The following is a 23,531-nucleotide window of genomic DNA, read 5'->3' as shown; positions in this document are numbered from 1 at the left end:
GAGGCCAGAGAAATCCAAAGGTAAAGAAGATGAGCTCTTGGACCAGATTTGCTGAAAGATCTGGACTCCCACTATGGAGGACTTCAATACTCACTTTTTTCCACTCAAAGTAATGGTAGGTATGGTAGGTATACTGGCCACCTGAAAACTTTATTCTGCACAGCCATAATAATTCTGTTTGCACAGTGGTTAAGGTATGAACACTTCCAAAGACTCCATTCCCAAAAATGACTCAGACACAAGCTTTCTCGAACAGTATTTCACCTTTAATAGTCATAACCACAAGCCATCAATTCAATACATCTATATACAAACTTGCATAACTAATTACTACTTCCTATATACAATCAGCTGAAATAATACAATGGAAATATACCATAGCTAGGAAACAGATTCACATTTGCAAGATTATTTAGCAGTTTTTGATCGTAGCCGGCGCTTGATCACTAGGTGATCACTTTCCTTCTCTTTTTGTTCAATAACAACCTGAAAAAGATATTTCAAGAATTAGTCAGCATTTCTTCAGAGACAGATGACATGCTCTTTTGCATCCATGTAGCCAAGAACATGCATTTTTCCAGAACCTGTTTTCAGAAAGTTTATCTTTGTTAATCAGGGGTCTCCAGGAGAGAGGTACCATTTTAGTGTATCAGAATAATTGACAAATAATAGGAACATACAGAGTTCTATGATTCTGTAATTCTGGTTTTGAATGAAGCAAATATCAAAGTCCAAAGAAAAACGTGATCTGAAGACAGCTCTTGCTTCTAATGTCTCCTACTCATTATGTGAAACAGGAAGTACTCAGAAAACATACTTTTAGCTTAAATTCCTTTAGCTTTCTCTGACTTTCCCACAATTCAGCCTGTCACTTCTCTTTTCAGTCTCAGGCTGCTTCACTGCTGCTTTTGCTCTGTGATTTTCTTCATCCTCCTACGAACAGGATTTTGGTTTCTGCCTTGTTCATTCACACAATTTACAGAAAATTCAATAGGATGTCTCACAATGGACAAGTGCTCACCACAAGCAAAGGGAAAAAAAGGATTGAACAGAATAAAGACAGATACATACTTCCAGCAGAGCATGAGTATGCTCAGCACTGTAGTGAGCTTCAAAACCATAAAGGTGGGTTCCAGAAACAACACATCAAGCCTTGGCCTATGAGACTCTTCATAAACTGTTTTAGCCTTCTAGGTGTGCATCAGTTGTGTTGCCCTGTTTATCTGAACTGTGCTTTGAAAACCATGGATGCATACACATCCTACAGTAACCCAAATATCAGTGGGCATAAATGGAATTTGAAATTACCTTAGGTGCTCACTCATTATGCAAAGTGGACCCCTTAGACATATTTCTAGTCTTCCTTTACACTACACTTAAATGATCAGCAACTACTGGTAAAACAAATTAAGAGTCAACTCCTAAGTAGAGGAAAAATGAATCCTTTACATAACACAACTATGATACCTATGAATCCAAAATATCTCTGTATTTGCTGTATCACGTGTACAGTAAGTCAGCAAACACAGCGAAAGTAAGGAGAATGGAGAAAGTAAAGTAAAGCAGCAGGAAGAGAAGACAAAAAGGAATGGTGAGGTAGAATCAAGAAATAAGCTAGTACTTTCAAACCTCTTCTAAAACTTGATTAGACCTCAAGTTTGTTCGGTCCCCTAATAGCTTACTTTAAGACAAGATTACAGAAATATGTTACAGTGGGTAGAACAGTAACCTGTAACCACTTACTGAAGAAGGAGAGATATCTAGAGGGCAAGAAATGTCAGTTGAATACAGCTTTCTCTTGGCTCGTTTTGGCTTGTGCTCATTTTCTTTGACACTTTCTGGTTCTCCAGATTTGGGAGATGCTATTGTTGCCATCAGCTTCTTTGCTAGAAGAAAAGTTTTATCATAAATCAGTGTCATATTGTTTTTGTGAGCCTCAAAATTAACGAATAAAACAGGCTTTATTATATACAGTGTAGAAGTGAAGCAGATGTAGTCTGAAGTTTAAATATTAAAAATTCAGAAGTGGTATTTAACTATATGTAGCTTTAAATAGTTAGAATGAGTTTTCCATAGCTTTGTATGCAAAAGATTAAAGGACACATTTAAGTAGCACACTAGAAATTGGGATTTAGATTTCTCTGTTCGTTAAACACTTCAGCAGGAGTTGAACAACAGGCTGATGGGATAAAGTCATTTTTCTCTACACAGTTGTATAGTTTTATCAAACTAGTACCATCTCTTTAGAGAAATGAGCGTATGCATATTATGAGCTAGAACATTACTACTTTTTGCAAAAGAGGAAAAAATATAGGACAGGTAACAAAGGTTACAAACAAATTCATTTGATCAAACTAAGTATTTTCAAGAAGAAATTACATAGTCTGAATTTGGCTTCCATTGATAATGATATGTTGTCCTCCTGGAACCAATCTGGCAAACCAGGAAAATAGAAAAAAAGCACTCAAGCTATCATCATCTAGACTGTCTTACAGCAGAGAAGTATGACATACTCTGTTGCAACAAAGTTCTTAACTTTACCTGTCCATGTTGACTAATGACCAATCTTGTTTTAAGCACCAAATAACAGTGTCTTTTAGAATTTAGTGCTGGCAATTCCTTGTGCCCTCTGCTAATTTTAGTCTTTAAAAACACTTTTTAGTTTTTAAAAACACTGTAACTAAAAGATCATGTCTAACAGTAGGAAAGAATAAAAATACATTCCTCAAAGGAGGGGCCTAGCAGTTTATCTTCCCAAGGCTATGCTTAAACTTAATGAAATTCATTAATCACTTCATAGTCAGTTTATTGAAGTCTTCTACATATTATCATGAGACTAGGGCTTTCAGATTCTGTAGAACTAATCTTCCCCTACCACATATGTACATCAAAAATCATTAATACAGTTTCCACAGAAACAAAGCAGGGCAGGAAGAAGTTTTTGAAACTGCCTTTAACTATTTTACTGTAAATAAGAACAAAGTAACTCAGACATCGAGCTTAACAGTTATCACTGCTTTTATCAAAAAGTTACATGTGTATATTGCACAGTGTCCTTTCTTTCCAACTGGTTTACCTTTCACACCTAGCCTAAACTTTAGCACCTGTGGTCCTTGCAATCAAGACTACCTTTTCTACTCTGCAAAGCTCAGTATAGCTTGCCCCCATTCAGACTCTTATTTCATAAATGAAATTACTTAATGCAGCAATGTGTTGCAGTACATGACAGCCATTCTACAGTACCCAGAGAATGTGGGATCAGCCTTATTCTGTACAAACCTTTGGAATGAATAGCAGTAGGAGAACTTTGAAAAAAATCTCCAAGTTTTTGTAGTGTTCCATCTTTCTTTTTAGCTGACTTCTTACTTGAATTAGATTCCTGCTTTCTTAAGTAGTATTCTCTAGTAAATGTCTGTGCAGTAGATATCTGTACAGAAAGACAAGATCATTGCTTAAGTTGAAAGCTTACTTAGCTTCAAGCTTTAATTTCATTTTTACTTGACTTCAGTGTTATTTTCAAGCTGACTTCTGTTCATTATGCTAATCAAACTATCACAGCAAGTAACATGGGCATCCCCACTTTACACCCAGAACAAAAAGTCAAAGTTTCACATAATACATTTAAGGGCACAAGTAATAGTCTAAGCATATATATATACACACACATATATATATATTTATATAGTATATAAGAAACAATATCTTAAAAAAAATTATATAGATTCAATGGTTGTGGAGTATGCCATTACACAAGCTGTTTTAGATCTGACTAAAACAGAACACCAACTAAGAAAACAAATCTACTGCCCACCCTATGAAACCGGACAGATTATAAAAAGATTATTTTAGTCTTTAGCAGTAGTTATGCTGAATATGCAACATCCTCTCCTTCGAATCACTGTACACTGCAGCTAGTACACATTCTTGGCAAACACAGACTTACTCTATTTAAAATACAGACTTCAGTAGGAAGACAACATAAATGTTTAAGAAACCTATTCAAGTACATAGACAAAGTTAAGATATTGCTGCATAATAAGAACGTCTGCTCCTTTCACAAGTTCATCTCTACAGAAAGGGCCAAACTAACTTCAGAAACAGAAAAAAACCAAACCATTTTCTTGTGGCTTGTGGAGGGTGAGTTAGTCACAGCAGGTTTTGCATTTTTCCTGTTCTCACTTTTCACAAAATCCTAAGAAAATAAGTATGACAAATTGTAACTAGGATTCTTCTGGAAAGAACAATTATTAATAGTACAGGAGTGAGAAGAGATTTAAATATACCCTAGATGCATCCTTAGGACTCTCAGCATTAGAAGACAGAGACAGGATTTTAACAAATGATCAGAGCAATACATTGAAAAACTGCCCAACTTATTTTGTTGCTTGGTCTATGTCATACCTCATCCATCTCTTCACTCTTCCTTTTCTTTCTTGGCTTGAGCATTTTAACTGTAACTGGTAAGGTGCTACCCTGGTGCTTCACCTCTATCTTATTGGGTTGCAGAGGTGTGAACTGGATTTCCATCTCTGGCTTTGGGAATCGACTACTGTTTCCATTTTCTGTGGATACTTCTGAAGAGTCAAGAACAGTTTCTGAATGGTCCTGCAAGCACATGGAAATTTAAGAAGACAAGTTTTAAAATACTTATGATTTAAAAAGCTATGATACATACACCTCCCCAGTGGGCTGCAGGAGCATTCCATTTTCCAGCTGTCAGCTTTCAGAGCACTTGTAACAGAAACAAAGAAATCTACTTCAACTGTAGTAGTTTAACTTACTTTCTAAAACTTTTGTTAAACTGTGTGGTCTTCAAAAATTTACAGCAGTTGTAATTATTCACATGATTATGTTTTAAATTTATTTCTACCAAACTTTAGAATTGTGCAGGCAACAGGATGCATTTTATTCCATATTCTGGACTTAGCGAAATTCATACATAAAGCTGCACAAAAATTTAAAATTTTAATAAGTTTTATACCGACCTCACTTAATGAAGAGGCACTACTATGACATTGAGAAGATGAATGATTCTGTTTAACTTCATCACATCTTACTGGAATACTTTGTCCAGCTATAGGATTAGTCTTGCTCTGTTTTTTCATAAGCTGTAAATATTTAGAGTAAGATTATGCTGGACTGCAAACATCAAAATATTTTGACTTTCCTGAAGTTGCAATATAAAATCTCAAGCACAGACAGCCGACGAACGCCTGGACTGAAAGACACCACAAGTTTAAGGCAGTAACATCACAATGTGATTAAGATGTGCCCTGCTGGGTCTCAGCAACAGTCCATCCAGTTCAATATTCTGCCTCCAAAAGCAGCAAAGGGAGATGCTATTTAGGGATAATGTGTGTTATTCTGGCCACCTTGTCATCTGTTCTCTCCATAGTCTCCCACCACTCTAAGTTGTTGCATTAGAAGTGTCAGAAGGTGTAGCTCTTCCGAATACTCAAGAGTATCCATTTACAGAGACATTTATGAATTTCTACTACAAATTTTTCTAATCCCTGCTGACAGTACCTGTTTCCACCACCTCCAGAAGATCACTAGCTGCTTCATATAGGAATGTGTTTTTTTAACTGTTCTAAAATTATCAGCTATTAGTTCCATCAAATGCTGCCCGGTTCTTACAGGATTTTAGGAAGGACAGTTTCACTTTCTATTTACTCACCACAACCATGATTCTATAAGCCTTAGCACCATAACCCTCTGGTGGCCTTGACCTCTCCTAATCAGACTGTCAGCTTCTTAGCTTGTCCTCACAAGGCAGGAGATACATATCACCTTGATCACTTTAGTTTTTCTTCTTTATCTCCACTACGTCATTCCCGAAAATTATTTGACTTGCACCAAAACTCTACCACATTCACTTCAACACCACCACAAGTTTCCCACAAAATAATTCTATAGCAGCCTCTCCTTATTCATAACATGAAGTGTTGTTCCCTCCTGGCTTGAGGCAACTACTTCAGACCAACTGTTTACAACAGCTCTGCTCTATAATTTTATAGGAAAAAACCTGATTTATGGAGCTCCTTTAGGTGCTATTACAAAAGCTGTACAAAGCAGTAACCCTTCTGAGAGCCATTCTGTCCTCCCTCATACATCACGAGCTTTATCTACACGGCAGTAGTTGAACTGATGTAGCAAGAAATTAGCCAGTTGTCTTTGGCAGTAGACAGGAAAAAAGATGAAAGGATGCATTTTGGCATTCAGTCCAGTTCTGCAGCAAGAGAATTGCACCTTCTATGGTCCAGAGGAGGGACTGCTAGGAAATCCATGTTCAGCCCTGATCATTGTTATTTAGCAATAGAGCCATGTAGCATTAATTCACTGTAGCAGAACTACTTCATTAAATACTGTTCACATGTGTCACACAAGGGATCAGTCAGAATCAGGAGCCTCAGCACAGTTGCAAGGTTTCAAATTTCTGTTCAGGAAATAGGCAAAGTTGATCTTGTCTTTCTGTAAACTTCAAGTATTGTTTTGGTTTTAAATGGGCAGCAAAACAATGCTTTGTTCCTGTGAACCCCCCCACGGGCTGGCAACTGCAATTACAGAGTCATCTCTATTGCCATAGGAGATATCATGAAAGTTGTTTGAACTTAAGCCCCCTTAACATAACTAGATTGAGATGGCACTACAAATACTATGTCTTCAAATCATTAGAACCTGGATTAGTTAACTAGTTCTTCTCTTGGATATACAAGCTCTGTAACATATAGAGAGGTGGTATTCTATTAAACTACTTTTGGGTTTTGTTTTTTTTCTGAGAGGGAGCAGAAAAAATTAACAAATACTCCTCTTCAGTTCTGAGGTCACGTACAACGAACTATGAAAAATCATTTGTGGGAGCTTCCCACTACTGCTGAAACATATATTTAAAAACAACCACCCAAAAGTTATTAACAACATAATATTAGTGCATACTTTCTATAAATATAGCAAACATACCTCTCTGTTTACAGACTCATCTACTTTATCCTGTCCTTCACGTGAAGATCCTTCTGCCACGGACTGAAGACTTTCACGGTTAATTCTTTGTTTCAATTCCTTTACTAAGTCATCTCTCTCAGCCAGCTGTTTTCTTAGTTCTTCTATATCAGCTTCCTTACCCTAATAAACATAGCAAAAACAGACACAACTTGCAGTATTGGCAACAGACATTAACATATACACAAATATCATTATGATTACTTGTTAGCATTAGTTTTACAATTGCAGGCTAAGACAATCAGCCATCCAGTAAAGTCATTAATTTCATGTAAAAGTGGCCACTATTTAAGCTCAAGTCATATAATAGCCTTTTTTGTTTTATTCTACTTACAGTCATAAGAACATCACCTCATTTGTTCATGAACTTACTTGATGCTGTGAAAAAGGCAGCAGCTACAACAATTGTTTCAGATTTTCAGCCCAATATTACAATCAAAGGATCAAATAGACTTGAATGCTTACTTGAGCTACTAAATGTTTTGAAGCTTCAAATACTGTTACAAAATTCAATTTAAGCAAAAATAGTTGGTTTTTTGAAAGAGCTGCAAATGGTTTCAACATGTCAGTGTTGAAAAATAAAAACACAGAGCCAAAATGCACAGAGCAAATAGGTTTTTGTAGAACTAATGGATAACAATCATAAATAAGAAAATAATGACACAAGAATGAAACATAAATATAACCTGTCCTGAATCCTTTTGTGCAGCCTGTTTCAGTTCTGCTATTTCTTTGTCTTTTTGTGCGGTGTTACAAGCCAGAGTCTTGAGCTGTGCTTCCAAAGCTTCTACTAATTTATCTCTTTCTTCACGCCACTTTTGAAGATTGCTGTCCTTTTCTGCCAGCTGTGCAGCAAGACTTTCCTAAATAGGGAAAGAATGAGTTACACTTGAACACCATTTCTACACATTATCATAACTGTGCCAATAATTTGCTTTTGCATAGTTAGTACTATTCTATGGCCTCAGTAAACTCAAGAGCCTATGTAGATCCTAAACACCTCTCACTGAACTATGCAAAACCCAACCACGCTTCAGTTAGAAAATTCTGCATCTATATTTATACTCTTTTTGTAAAGAGGATTTTTGTGAAGAACCACCACTCCCATTTGCTTGCTTTGTGATTTTATTACTAACATGGTCTCAGGCAAGCAAAGTCACAAAGTAAAACAATCCCAGCTCATAACATCCTCTTGTACTGACTGCAGGTCTAGAAAGTCATTGCTACCCACTTCCAGATACAGTTTTAGATTGTACAGATTCATATGATAATTTTCTACGTCTAAGAAATTATAACCTTGACAGTCCACTGAAGAGGCAAGGTATGCACCTTGTAATTAAGTATCAGTCACGCTACTTTGAAAGGGATATGGAGCAAGACCAGTGTCATTTTGATTAAGTATTTTATATCTGGAAAAAAGCTTTTTTAAGAAAAGCCCACACCCATCAAATGCCCCACAACTTCTACTATTCTATTGCATTTTCTCTCCCTTTTAATGTTTTAAAGCTTCATAAGCTTTCTGTTGTGTTTTTCTGGTTTGGGTTTTTTTGTTTTTGGGTTGTTTTTTTTTTTTTTTTTAAAAAAGCCAAGCAACAAATCTTGTTTTTCAAAGTATGGGTATTTTTATCTTCATTATGTAGCAATTAATCAAGCATAGGTTACTTATTGGTCTTTTACACACAATATGAAATTTGAAAAATTCCTTGTTAGGTGGCAGTAGAATAGAAAGTTATAGACATGTTAATTTCCAATAAACATTAAATTTTTACATTTTGTGACTCTCCTTGTCTTCTGTTTTCATCCAGGCTTTTCCATGTGGTACAGTGAGGGGACTTTGACAGAGGTCAGCTACCCTCAAGTGCCCATGCTGGTAACACTTGACATATTTGCTCTGTACTAAAGCCTTACTGTGGAAGGCTCTGCTGCGACCTCCAGTCACTTACAATTTCTGATTGCTGCTTTACATAACGTTCTCTATCCTCCACGTATTTTCTCATTTCTCTGTTGCGATGGCACTCAGCTTCTTTTACTTGACTCACAAGTCCCATTTTTTCCTCTAGCCATTTCTTTCGATCAGTTTGATACTTTGCCTCATTTTCCTATTGTAATAAAAGCAGAAATAAAACCATAGGTAGAGGTTAAAAAAAGCCTAAAGAGTCTTCAAACCCAGATTACCATTAGCTGAATAAGTTTCAAAAAGATAACAAATATTATCACAGCTTTAATCTAGCATATTCCCAAATGAAAGTATTAAATTCTCATTTGTCTTTCTCTACAGAAAAAAATTAAGTTTTCAGCACTTCTTACTCAGGCTATCAGGTCTTCACAGAACAAATTTTTTTTCCTCTAAAAATGCTCTGGGTAAGTCACACCCACTATAAAAGTCACACAAAAAGTAATGGTAAAGAAAACCTTTTACAGATTCCAAATAATTTTATGCTACCATGTGTGTTAGGAAACTTCTACTTCAAGACTGAAAGGCAAAGAATGCAGTACAGTTTGAAGAGTAGGCAGACACAGCATGGACGTAAGAACATCACTCCAGTCCACAGCACCTTGGCCTCCTTTTTTATCACAATCAAACTTCTTGTCAGATGTTCTCCCACATAAGACAGGAGACACTTGAAAAGCTGCTTGGAAAAACAGTCTACTTTGTAATTCAAGGAGAATTAGAGCTAAATCCTAACAGCAAGGGCTTACAGGTCTTACAGCAAGCACAAGTATGATTTAGTTGCTGAAGTAACTGACGGGAAAGCTGTCCAGAACAGAAATTGGGAGTTGGAATGGTTAATACAACTGGAAGAGGAACCCAGCCACAGAAGCACTGTCCTGTAGTGGTGGACTCCATTATGCAGCGTAAGTGATAGCTTTTAGGGAGGTTTCCTTTACCAATGTAAAAACTTGCCATAGTATACTCTAGCTCTTAAAGATAGTGACACAAAAAATTTAGGCTCCCAATGAAAGTTATGGCTTTGAAAAAAAGTATGAATTACATCACCATTTTACCTTCAGTTCTGTTTGTAGCCTTATTAATTCTTCATTTATGTTTTTCTCCTCATTTTTGCTCATCTTTTGCTGCCAGTCACTACCATCATGGTTATTCAGCTCTCTGTATTTCTGCTTCCAAGCTTGCAGTTCTAATCAGTACACAAAATGAGGTTACATAACATCTAGCATCAAATGCTTATTTGGCCACCTCTTACTAAAATTATTTGTATTTATCAGCTATGATAACAAAGACATAACAGAAGCCTTTAACTGTTAAGTTTGTTATGTAGCACAGGAAATTGATGCCTAAGTAACAGTCAACAAGTAAAAACAGAAATTCACAGCAACTAACACAATACATACACAACAATTTTGCCCCCCTGCTCCCTTTTATTTACCCAGGAGTAATCTGTTGATCTCTTCTAATTTGGCCTCAAGCACTTGATCTTGTTCAACCTGAGTTTGTTCTTGTTCTTCTAATGTCAACCGCATATCTTCAATTATTTTTTCCTTTGCACACAGATCTGAAGATTTGAAAGAGAATTAACAGATGTTCCCCTCATAATTCCTCCTCCCCTCTTGTTTCCTATCATCCTCTCTCAAAGCACCTTCATTACAAGACTTCCCCCCCATCGCCATCTCCCAAGATTAAAAGCTGTTAGAAATCAAGCATCCCTACTGAACTACCCAAATCCAAAATGAAGTGATTCTCATTGACTTGATTCAGGTCAGTGTTTCAGTATTATTGTGAGTCAGACTACAGCTTGCATTATACAAGAAACTAACCACTGCAAAACATTTATCAGACCTGCAGGCACCATCATTGTGCTAGTTCATGGTTCAGTGTTTGATTTTGTTATATCAACCAACTGAAGTGACAAATAAATACCAACAATTAGTAAGTTAACAGATAGAGCTAATCCAGACTTCCTCTAGGGCTTATGTTTCTTATTTTGAGACCACTTCTTTGCTTTCAAGCATGCCTGCTAATAATGACTATGACAACAATTAGCTCCTGACTGTAACGTTTTAACATCCAGGTAGGAATTTCTCAGTATTTTAAAATATACAAGACTTTCCAAATTCATTAACAACATGGCAACTCATCATGTTGCTATTCCACAACAACAACAAAAAAATTAAACAATAATGGCTTTTTCTGACCTTTACAAGCTCGCTCATACTGGTTGGAGATATCTTCCAGCTTTTCATTATTCAACTGCTCCTAAATATCACATTGAAAGCAAATTAGAGACAGCCTACTGAAACAAGCAAATATACATGCAGAAATGAATAGCTTTTCTTTCAGAGCTTTAGTAAGTCTTAAATAATTTATTCATTACTAACACTCCAGAATAAGTAAGCTTTTCATACGGTGTAAATTAGCATTCAAGCTGATTAAAAAAAAATGTTTAGAGGAATACATTACTACTAATACATTTAAGTATCACAAATCAGAATCAGGGTATCTGGAGATATTAAGTATGCATGTACCAAGCAGATTATTTAAAACAATCAGACAGTGTCCTGTAATGACGAATCCTTTAAGCATATTTCATTTATCCATTAAAATTAAATTTCAGTGGGCTACTCCCATTTTCACCCAAATTTCTGTAAGATTTCTTCTGTTGCTTGAGAAGTTTGCTTTCTTAATTTGAATTAATGGATAAATAAAAATTAAGAGCAAGTAATATTAAAAATGAAATACCTTTTTAAGTTGCAGGATTGTGCGCTGCTTGATCTCTAATTCTTCATTAAGCTGGTTTCTATTTTTCTGGAGTTCATTAACTTGATTTCTTAGGGATTTCTCCTCAGATCGCATTGTACACACCTGTAACAATGCACAAAGACAGCAAGCAAAACTAAAAGTTACCTATAAGTGTTTTAAAATCTCTCAAAGTCATCAAAATAAGGAAATATTTTAATTAAAAGTCACATTTTTACAAGCATCTTAGCTGAATTTCGGAGGGTGGAAGCGCACTATGCTGTGCATCCTTTAAGCAGAGAAGAATTTTCAACACAGAATATTACATTTAGCATAGGGGAAGAAAAAATAAACCACAAAACCCATGACCAAACCACCCCCTAGTAAATAGCCTAATCAAGCCACAAATGTTGGGCTGCTAGGGAAGATATTAACACTAATTTAAGGCTTGACTTTCAAGCCCAAACTTTTGCAATAGTATTTTGCATATTAAGTTCTTGCAATATCCCACAAGGTTCTAAGAAATACTACTTTTCTTTCCAGAAACCACTATTTTTTAGAAACTTGAAGTCAGAGCTTTGAAGTCAGCACAAATAACAGTGTAATGAAACTGTTATAAAGATTATAAAGTCCTTCCTCCATAACCAGACTAACCATAATTTCCAAACCTTTTTCCAGTTCACTAATAAATCTACTTCCCCCTTTCAATATGTGTATTAACCTATGTTTTGACATCTGTTCTTTAGCTTACAGCTTCAAGGACAGATTCCCTGTTACTCAAAATGTAACACTCAAACTTATTGCGAATCACTTCTTACATTTGTAGCTTGCAACTTCTGAAAATAGGTCTTAATAACCCAACTCCAATGACAAACCTGCAGAATAAACACGTTTGGCCTATGGTTACCAACCTCTTTTTGTACTTGCTGAATTTGTTTCTTGGCATCAGTAAATTTCTCTTTCAAATCTGTATATTCTTCCTCTTTTCTCTGCAAATCTTTTTTCAAACTCTGTATAAGGACAGTGCTCTGAGAAAGATCTTTGCGTAGCCTTGTATTAGAAATTAAGAGACATAAAATAACATCAGTGTCACACACCTCAATAAAGCAGCTTTTACATGGTAATTCAGGCTCTTTGCTGGTTTTATTCATTAATAGACACTCAGATCTACCAGATCAATTACAAGCTTTATAGTTTTCTTGTGATTTCAGCTTCTTATTTTATGGTCCTGAAATAACTAGCTGCTCAGGTTCATTCCTGGACACTGCAATTTTTAATTTTTTTTTTTTAAGCATAGTAGAGCAGCCACTTCTACCTTTAGGTGTCCTTACAAAGTAACAAAAGGATCAAAGTCGGTACCAAGTAAGTTTAAGCTTACTCTACATCCCAGACCTTGTGAGGGCCAAAATAAATAAAAATCAGAAGAAAGTAGAAAAAACATGAACATTGCAATAAGCACTGCTGTTACAAGTGAGTACTTAAAAGGTTTGATAGAAGTTTAAAAGTAAAAAACCAAGATAGCTTACCATAAAAATAAGTAATAGAATGTTTTTTAGATTCTAAAATTCACTGTACAAAACGAGGTCTCACAAAAGGAAAACCTTTCAAAGCCTTATAAGCAAAGGACGGGGATCCCCATTTCATGCTAAGTTGTACTCTACAGTACATGCAGGTGCCCACAGACAAGGCACTAGAGAAAGTGTAGCCAGGAAAAGGGCTACACTGCATCTTAGAGCTATTTTCATATGACTGCAACTGCCTTAACATATGGCAAACATAATCCATCAGATACATTCAATCTCTTACTTTTCAAAGACTTAAAAAGCAGAGAGCCCTGGAGGAAATTCTACTCCCCTACACTATTAGAAATAAAAAACAATTCCTCATATCCTTCGTGCGCTCCTGCTTTCTCCAATAGTTCCCTGTAATTTAGAACTATTTTTTTAAAGAATATACAAACAAGCAATGAAAACATAGCTAGTAGAATACACAAATATAAAATTCAAGTAGTGTATTAAAAGTCTTAAAGCAACAGTTCGGGTAATAAAGTTAATAAACATGCAAGTGTATTAAGTCAAAATAAACTAACGCTTACAGGAGGGTTTTAACTTAAGTCTACTCTTAAAGGGCTACAAGATGTCATAATTTACTTACAGTTCTATAGATTTTATTTGCTCATCCTCATTTTTCTCTTTTTCCTGAAGAGCGTGTTTCATGTTCTCCAAGCTATTCATCAACTGCACAACTTCCTCCTTCAGATTTGCTTCTTGATCATTTAATTCTTTCAGGTTTTTGTCTGAATTGGCACATTTCTCTTGCAGAACTGCAGTATTACTTTCTAGATTTAAAATAATAGATTCTTTTTCTTTAAGTACTTCTTTTAATTTTGTTATGCTGTCATCTTTAGCTCTAAAAGTTTCCAAGAGACATTCAAGCTCACTTATTTTTTCCTTGTAGGTAGTAACTTCCTCCTCAAACTGTGCAATTACTCTGTGATTTTCTGCAGCTTCTTTTTCAAAATCCTGGGTTTTCTTCTGGATTTGCTCTTGTAAATGATTCATAATAAGATCTTTTTCTTTTCTCGATTGACAATCTTGATTTGCAGCCTCATTTAATTTTATTTGTAGTTGATTATTATAATTCACAGCATCATCAAGTCTCTTCTTTAAGTCTTCAACTTGCTGAAGTAGTTCTTGAATCTGATGACTTTTTTGTGAAGAAGCCTTAACAATATTTTTGCACTCTTCCCAAATGCTTTCAACACTGCAGCGAAAGGAGCTCTCCCATCTCAGATCTGCTGCAGAAGCAAGTTGGGACTGCATGCATACAGGGCTTATTTGAGTCCCCTCAGGTTCATCTTTTTGAGACTCTAAAGTATCCTTTAGATTAATTAAATCAATATCCATAGTGTAAGACTCTAAGTGACATTTATACAACTCGTCTACTTTGGACTGCACTTTTTTAATTTGTGACACTTTAGCAATTATATTTTGCTTGGCACCTTCTACTTCATTATTTAGCTGAATAATCTTTTCTTCTTGTTCCTTACTTATAGCTTTCTGTTTGTCCAAGTCAGAAGCAATCGCCTGATAGTCAGCTCGACACTGCTGCAGTTCTTCACTTAAGCCAGAAGCCCTTTCTTCAGAAGCAGAGAGCTTGAGATGCAAGTTCATTATCTGCTCACTGAACTCTTCTTTTTGGTCTTTTTCTCTTTGGTATTGTTCTTCAAGTGTGGCTAGCTGGCCTTCCAAGACTTTAGTTCTCTCTTTCAGTGCTATTATTTCTGCAGAGTTCTCAGAAATATTTGGGTTTGCGTATTCAGTTCCCTCTTGCTCTGGAGAGTTATCTTTCCAGTTCTCCTTCATATCTCCTAAAAAAACCAAAACAAAACCGCACATATACACTTCAGGTTGATTAAAATCAATGGTACAAGTCATCAGCAATACCAAACAGCAACTACTATATAGAAAATGGTCACCACCTGAAAGCCACACTCTCATATCATATGGCAATTTGAAGTCTTGAAATAGTTAAAGCCCTCTGAACAGTTTTAGAAGCCTAACAGGCAATAGACATAGCTTGCAAGTGTTCAGTAATTTTAAAGAACACCTTCCCATGGATCTGTAGCCTTCTATCTTGTACCACTAGTAGAAAAATCTAGCTAGTTTTACTAGTATACAGTAATACTTATGAACTAGATTACACCTGCACCTGTTCAACAATTCCTTTAATGCAGCCAGCAATCCCATAGCACCATTTTGGTTGGAAAAGATTGAATATCAAGTCCAACTCTTAACTTAGCACTGCCAAGTCCACTGCTACACCCTGTCCCAAAGCAACATTCTACATCTAGAAGAACAATGGCATTGCATACTTCACTGATAAGTTTAATTCATACTCAGTATCCCCTTGTTTTGAAAGTTGAGCTGAAAATCCAGCACAATTTTTTTCCACTTAGTGTTCAGGACCTATCTCTCTTTTTTTCAACTAGTTTCTAAACTAGATAACTATTTGTGCTCAAACCATGTGTGTTGCATGTAATATTCTCCTGGGAAGATGCACAACATTCAATCACAACCCAAAATTTTCATAAGTGTTTTATTAGCTTAAGACTAGCTTTCCCCATAAGCAATGGCCAGTATTAACTAAAACCACACGTATTTCACCACCTTCAAAATTGACTCCAGCTGTATTTCACACAAGTATTTTCAAATCCAATTGTGTTAATTTAGTAACACACATGCTACATTTTAGTATTAAAATTAAGCCTATCTCTAAGGATTAGGTCATCACAACTATGTACTCGAGGGAAGTACTATGTATTCTTGTGAGCACTGCAGCTGCAGTAAGGTGGAGTTTGGCAGTCATCAAGCATTCATGTACACATCTACTGCATGGAAACATCCTCTGAAGAGATTCAACAAGTTAGTGACTACATGTAAGTGCCATACTGAAGGACTAGCAATTGTGTTTTCTCAGTTCAGTGTTTGGTTTTTGATTACTTTTCACATAATCAAATTCTACAGGACACTCTTTCCTCCAGCTTTTCTGCAGCTTTTGTTTTAACTGTACATTATCAAGTGTTTCTGCTAGGTCAGACACAAGAGCAGCTTCACTTGAGATCGTAAAACCATGCTTCTACATCCTATAAGATTAAAAATTTTGTACTGGGAGATGGTTTTCTCTGAAAGCATAGCTGTGCAGTCCCAAGAAAATATACCAAACCAAATACTACATATTCTTCACACTGGACATGATTTTTATATGCTTCACCAAAAGGAGAGGTTATGAGGTATCTTATGACATTTTGTAGTCTAAGGTAGCAAGATGAAAAGTGTAGCAAAGCTTTACCCAGCACCAATAGTGAAGTGGTTACGATCATTCACAAGTGAATTTAGAAGCTATGTGGAAGGCTTCATACTAAGAACCACAATCATGCAGCAAAGCAGGAGAAATACTGGTGTAAGATACATGATATTTAGTCCAAAAGCTTTTTTCTAAGTACTAAGAAAATGCCCCATCCCCCAAAAAAGGAGGCAATGCTTCAAGAATACAAAAACCTGAACTGTTAAACAATGTAACTTAACCCAAAATAAACTTTGTTCATAGGCCACCATATCTACATTCTACTAGAAATACATCACAGTGTAGCTGTGCTCATTGTTCTGTTGTACCAAGTACGTTTACAAGAACAGTTTAATGGACAGGTATATATATATATAAAGCTCATCATTATGAAGTATCAAACAAATCAGGTTTTAAAGTCAGATGCCTTATCTTCTCAACACCCACAAAAGACAATTAATATAACTGAGTAGTCTGTTCTTCCCAACAGAAAAATCTGTGCTGATGTTACTTGGCACTGTTAGCTACTTATTTTTATTTCTTGTTTGAGAAGAGCTATCACTTTTCTAATTTAAAATGAGCTTCTGTCACGAGATACAAACTCCTTGATATACTGGCTAGCAGTAGGTTTGTTATCACTTTCATTTCCCATCCCCTTCCAGTAACATTCAGATAGATGGCATTGTCTAGTCATGCTAGCATATAAAACATTACAGCCAAAGGTGGTAGAGCCAAATGAGAGATGCACCTGGTCAGGGACAGAAGTTCTTTGTTCCATAAGCTTAAGATAATCTTCTACTAGACTGAATGTTCCCCTGTTCTTTCACTGAACAAGGTGATGAATGACAGTCCACCATTTGGTTTATTCACAATCTGTATCCTCAGTTTTCTGTAATCATGTGAATTTGCAAGTCTCCTTTTCTCCCTCTTTATGGAGATATTTACTGCTTCTCAATTTTTGATCTATTTCTCTTTTCCTATCCCATTCTCATCCAAAGTGCCTGTAAGAATTTTTCTTCCACCTATTCCACAGGAAGGCAGCAAGCAAGGGACAAAAGAAAGACCTTTCCTCCTTTCTCATCTCTTCTCCATAGTTCTATGGAAAACTGAAGCTCAGATGTGTGCTGAACTGAAGTTAGGGGAAGGTAGATCTTAAAAATAAATCCCATTTTGTACAAAACAGTCCCATATAGCTCAATCCCACAGGCTTTAATGAAATGGGTAACATAAGTAGCAATGTCCTTTTAAAGTTTCACCCTTATACTTGAAGATCTTCAGCTGAAACTAGTTTATTCACCTCATTCTAAAAAGACTAGCAAGCTCACAGATAAAGCAAGGAAAGCAAAAAGATTGCAAATGCAAAGGTGAGAGCTATACAAGATATGCCATCTGTGGATCTGAAGTTATTTTACTTCCATTCAAGTGGAAAACTTTCTCCTTTGCCAGCACTGTCACCTTGACCAGCAGGAATACAGAACGAAATACCAAGTTGCACAGCACATGATGATTGTTCAATCACAGGAGTAAGCCATTTCACAGCTTTGATGCACATTTAGGCAATTCAAAAAAAAAAATCCTTGAGCAGGAGATGGTACACTCCTAGAAGTGCAGCAACTGCACGTTTAGTTGTTAACCAGTTTCTTAACGGTTTGTTTTGAACTACAGCCAAGTCTGAAAGTATATTAACCGATGAGAAAAAGCAGCAGGAAGGAAAAAGTCTGAAAACTAACTTTTATTTTAAGCATTTAGGAATGAACAGTATAGGACCTTAAGTAAAACATATGGTATTTACATAATTACTTCCGTTTACAGTTTAACACAGTAGACTTCCTCCTTATAAGATAAAATTTACGCTTCACAACTCTTTGCTTCTGTTCTGAAATAGTACTCAAGTTTTTTTGGAGGACCCCCTGTTGAGCGATGGTAGAAATTGTACCTTTCTTTGTAGGTGGCTCTTCTTCCACAGTAAGCTTTTCAAAGCAACGTTTTCTTCCCACTTCAAATACAGTTTCCTCACAATCCTTGAGTTGGCTGCTTTCAATTATTTTGTTAGAATTCTGTTCTTCCAGTTGTCTTTTAATGGTAGTTACAGTGGTGTCCTGTGTTAAAATAAGATCAGTACAGAATGAGCACTTCCATGGCTTAGTAATCTTTTATATGCAAACACATTTACAAAGCTATATGGATAACACGTATAGGGGTTATCAGAGGCACAGGTCAGTTAAAAGCAGGTACAGCTTTAGATATTAATAAATGCTATGCTTTGCACTATACAGAGAGCTGAGCAAGAGACTTGGAATCTACAAAATGTAAGCGTCAGATATAAGAGGATTGTTTACCATCTGAAAACAAATTTCCCATGTCAAAAGAGTTGATAAAATTCCCAATTTGTTCAAAGAGCAAGTGGTCAGCTCTACAAGTTTGTCATTTTCTTGTCATAGTTGGTACAGGTATAACTTTTAACCACTTTCAAAGCCACAGATCAGTTTTATCATGACAGATGTGATGCAATTTGAAAACCTATAGTTTAAAGTATATGACAAGCGACTGTAGTTAAGAAGAAAACTTCTTTACTTGCAAGATAACACAAGTGGCAAGCCATGCTGGTTGTCAAGTATCAGTTACTCATCTTTAAGTACTTCATTTTAAAGACTAAGCCTATGAGGTTTGTGGTTAAGTGTTGCAACTTTCACTAATTGCATCAAAAGCGGAAATACCCTGGCTATCCACTCTTAGTTCAAACTACGCTCAAAACACTCATATTACTGCTCTTCCTTTGCAAGTATGTGCACATCGTGGTGGTCAGTGGAACACATTGATTTTTGTTGCCTGTCTACACAACAACTGCCTCCCTCACATTAACCTCTAACTGAAATTTGATATTTTGCTGTCATCAAAACCTTTTCTTTCCTCTTCCACAAGAAACAGCAACATAATCACTTTGTTCCCACTGTTTAACTCCTCCCAGTTGGGGGAGGGCATGGGGGCAGGTGGGCTGGGTTTTGGAGAAGGGACAATGGGGGGCAGTGGAATTAGGGTGCTTGGATTTGTTTGGTTTCTTCTCTTCCTTTAGAGTGTCTCTTCAGGCTCTCATCTATGGTCCTCCAGATCACTGCTTCTGAAAATCCCATTATTCCACACACACCCCCATTCATTTTGCTGTAACCTGAATTTCTACATCAACTTCACTTGCTACTATTCCCAGCAAACAGCATTTTTCAAAACCAGTTAAGTCCATGTTAAGCACAGATTTAGATTTTTTTTGTATAAAGAAATCTGAGATGTCTATGACTTACATAGTCTTTTATGGTTTCTTCTAAATGGGATATAAAATCTTGTAGCCTCATAATAACATCATCTTTTTGCTCCACAATGTCCATTAATTCTTGAATCCTTTTATTCTGTGTATTCATTTTCTTGGAAAAGAAAGAATAGTAGCTCAGTGTTAAACTGTTGAACTATACCATGCATTTAGAAGCCAGATCAGTTAAGCTAAGCTAAGCTTGGTTAAAAAATACAATATAAGCATACCATAATAGCATTTAAACTACTGGAGTTTTATATTAAAACAAACAATTTTGCACAAGTGTTTCCTTGAGACACTTACCTCAGTTGCTTCTTTAAGCTGCTCAGCAGACTCATCCAATTTAATCATTTGCATTCTAATGTCTGTAACAGGAAAAGAAGCCTGCATCAAGTAAGCAGCCATTACATAGTTTACTCAGCAATCCATTTTTCCAGATCTTCTGATACCTCAGTAGCTTTTGAATAGATTAAGCTCTTACTTACAGGACACATGTCAAAAATCAGTTCAGCTTTTTTGAACAGGAAAATTAGGCCTAGCAAGGCCTATAAAATATAGATCTCATCAAGAGACTTCTGCTGAAGTAATATTATCAGGTATTAATACTTTTTGTTCTAAAACATTCCATAGGATACCCTTTTTGGGTAACACTACATCAGGAAAACGTCAAGTGTAGAGATTAGAATATAACTGTGAAATAGAAAATCAATGATGTTGACATTTTACCCCACAGTCTGCAACTGACAAAACTTACCACTGTCTTAAAAATAAAATAACCACAAGGCTTTTGAAATTGTTCAACCTGAATATACACGAAATAATTGGTTAACACCTCTCTACAGATATGATTTGGTTCCAAAATCCTGTTCAACTAGATTATTACTTTCAGTAATTTTTATTTATTTTTCCTGTCTTTCACATCACAAACCCAGCTCACCTTTGGTTTTCTGTGTCAGCTCTTCCTCAGTTTTGAGTAGTTCATTGGTTTTCTTTGTCAGGTCTTCCTTGGTTTTAGTTAGTTCAGTGGCAGTTTCTCTCAGCTGTTTTTCAAGCCAACCTATAGCTTCCTGTGGATCCTCTAAGGACACAATGTATCTGTGTGCTTCTTCTACATGCTTTTTGATATCTATTACATCATTCTGCAGAGAATCAATAATGCCCTCAAGATCAATATAGGTGCCCGGTCCTATGCTATGCTCTTTATCCTGAAAAATAATTTATAACCATTTAGAAATAGCAAATAATTACACAACATCAATTATTTCCACAGAAAATTTTAAAGACCATTATGAATTCAAACAGTTAATTCTAAATTCAAAACCATCTTGTGGGTTCATATGCAGTTTGATTGCCAGTAACAGTCTATGTTCACGCACAAGTCTCCAGTATCAAATAACAGTTAATTTGTTTTTATAGTATTTAATGACCTATCACATTTCCTCGTGCAGCACTATATATCATCCCCTTCAAGATTAATATAAAAGCAATTTTTTTCTTACACAATGAGAACACCTGAAACTTCCATGTATCAATACAATTTTGTGAAATGAAGTAAGATTGTGGTAATTTGTAAAGTTGTACTCAAAACATGGACTTCTTGTCTTTCCTATTTGTTTCTCAAAAAGCAAAGGGTTCCAAACTCACAAGAGCTGGCTTTAAGAGTCTAGTTATGGCTTAAGTGCATACATATACAATTCTCATTGCTTCAGTTGTAGCTGCAATAGCCTTAAGATGAAAAAAAATCTAAGGGACAGTCCATATATGGGGCCTAAGAAGTCAGCTTTAAATACTCTTAATGTAATAATATTTATATCATAGTCATCTCTCTTCCCCCGATTTCACATACATACACATACGGGGTTGGAGCTTTATGATCCTTGGGGTCCCTTCCAACCCACGCCTATCTATGATTCTATATATAGAGTAATTTGCACTTCGTGTTGCAGAAATGCACAAAATCCAGAAGATCCCAAAACTGAGCCTAAGGGCTCAGTAATTGCTCCTTTCAAATGTGATAAACATATCTTGCTGACTGTATAGTTAAACATCATGCAATTCCTCAAACCATCCTTCTAATCCCTGAGACATACCACCACCACAAGTAGCTAGTTAGTAAAATAGGTACTATCGGGGTGGGTGGATGGATATAAAAATACCAGAGGTCCAGCTTGTTCACAGCAAGACTGATCCTTTAATCGGTTTTCTTTATCTGTCTCTTCAGTATAATCATTTACGAGTTCCTTGAAGATTTCCATGCGCATTTCAGAATTTTCTTGAAGCCGTTCCCGCTCGTGAGAAAGACACTTTCTATACAGTAAGAAGAAATAAACCATCTAATAGCTGCTGAGTTCTTATTCACACAGCTTCTTATAAGCAATAGTTTTTCTTCTTTATTGAGGCACAACAGAAACAAGAAGTAGTGTTGTTACACCAAATAGATGTATATTTCACACACACCACCCGCCCACCAGAACAAGAGGGAAACAAATATATACACAGATTACAGACAGCACCTAGCTACAAGCTTTTTTCCAAAGCTTTATCTGGTGATACTCTATACAGGTGTTCTAAGAGTGCAGTAAACAGAGATTTTTAAGTGCCACTCTTTCTACAGATATCCTATCAACAAACCTCTTTTCAGAGAGCGCTCTTCGGGAACAAACACTGATTGTAGATCCCACACATGCACACCTATCCACCCTAAAAAAAAAAATAAAGCCTTTCCTACACAGTATTATTCCTAAACTCATAGTCCAAACTGGTCTATTAACAGAGGTGGTAAGTCTAGCAGAAGTGTGTGGTCTCTTATGGCCAAAAGATAAGACTTAAGAAATAAACAAAGTTTAGCTTTAAGTGGTATTAAAGTGAAAGTGACTTACTTGAAATCTATTTCCCCCTCAGCAAAGTATTTAGTAAATTCCTGTGTCACTTCTTCACGAATTTTTAGTTCGAGCAGTAACTTATTCTTCTTTTCGGTAATAAGTTTGTTCTTCAACTCCTCTATGAGACTCAGCAGTGCCTAGAATTACCATTAGTATTAAGGTTTTCATAAAGAAATTGTTTCCCAGAAGCGAAATTTTTCCCATTACTTGAACGCTACAACACTTTCCTCTTCCAGCTGGCAAGATCTCTTCCAGTTATTTTATTACCTTATTCATAAACAGGAGGTCTCATGAGTGTATTAAAATACCTGTTTCATACTAGCACAGGAATTCATGCTTGCACAGAGTGGGCATTTCCAAAGGACATTAAGTTGATTACAAGAATAATTGAAGTTGTCTTAAAAGCAGGTGTAAGCTCCATAGAATTTGGCTCTTGTTTTCCACATACTCATTTTTGGGGCAATATTAATGAAACCTAGAGACAAAAATCTATCTAGTCCCCTCTTCCTTGGAAGTGGCTAAAATTGCTGATCCTTAAAGGGGAGTCTGAGTTTTCTTGTGCAAAGAATACAAAGGAACCCTCTTCTGTATTGCTAAAACCCAGGTAATGCTTACTGTCCATTGAACCACAGATTATCAAAAGGAGAAAGAGACAAATCTGTAGGTCTCACTGCTCAGCCTCTATTTAGACACACTTCATAGTTTTCTCACAGTAAGCACTAAATTTGAGTAATCCCACTTTTAGTTCTTAACACTAGACTTCGATAGAATAAAGGAGATCAGAAAAAGAGAGGGAAAGCCAGAAACA

General features: G+C 36.1%; 1 protein-coding gene across 1 annotated transcript in view; it reads right to left on the bottom strand.

Annotated features, from left to right (window-relative positions):
* Positions 1-293: 293 nt before the first annotated feature.
* Positions 294-23,531, bottom strand: part of KIF20B (kinesin family member 20B) — a gene marked incomplete at its 5' end in the record, with an annotated part of 34,612 nt that continues 11,374 nt past the window's right edge. Inside the window, 21 exons of the mRNA XM_084264931.1 lie at positions 294-486; positions 1,744-1,886; positions 3,280-3,427; positions 4,109-4,192; positions 4,402-4,605; positions 4,986-5,108; positions 6,961-7,122; positions 7,686-7,862; positions 8,943-9,098; positions 10,006-10,136; positions 10,386-10,511; positions 11,152-11,212; positions 11,696-11,818; positions 12,604-12,742; positions 13,847-15,062; positions 18,474-18,636; positions 19,834-19,953; positions 20,145-20,206; positions 20,770-21,046; positions 21,998-22,148; positions 22,721-22,860. Coding sequence (XP_084121057.1) covers positions 409-486; positions 1,744-1,886; positions 3,280-3,427; positions 4,109-4,192; positions 4,402-4,605; positions 4,986-5,108; positions 6,961-7,122; positions 7,686-7,862; positions 8,943-9,098; positions 10,006-10,136; positions 10,386-10,511; positions 11,152-11,212; positions 11,696-11,818; positions 12,604-12,742; positions 13,847-15,062; positions 18,474-18,636; positions 19,834-19,953; positions 20,145-20,206; positions 20,770-21,046; positions 21,998-22,148; positions 22,721-22,860 — 3,984 coding nt within the window. The 3' untranslated portion in view covers positions 294-408. The remainder of the gene's footprint in view (positions 487-1,743; positions 1,887-3,279; positions 3,428-4,108; positions 4,193-4,401; positions 4,606-4,985; positions 5,109-6,960; positions 7,123-7,685; positions 7,863-8,942; positions 9,099-10,005; positions 10,137-10,385; positions 10,512-11,151; positions 11,213-11,695; positions 11,819-12,603; positions 12,743-13,846; positions 15,063-18,473; positions 18,637-19,833; positions 19,954-20,144; positions 20,207-20,769; positions 21,047-21,997; positions 22,149-22,720; positions 22,861-23,531) is intronic.

The sequence above is a fragment of the Gallinula chloropus genome, assembly GCF_964237585.1.
Source record: "Gallinula chloropus genome assembly, chromosome: 5".
Taxonomy (NCBI): Eukaryota; Metazoa; Chordata; class Aves; order Gruiformes; family Rallidae; genus Gallinula; species Gallinula chloropus.
This window is presented reverse-complemented; position numbering and strand designations above follow the sequence as displayed.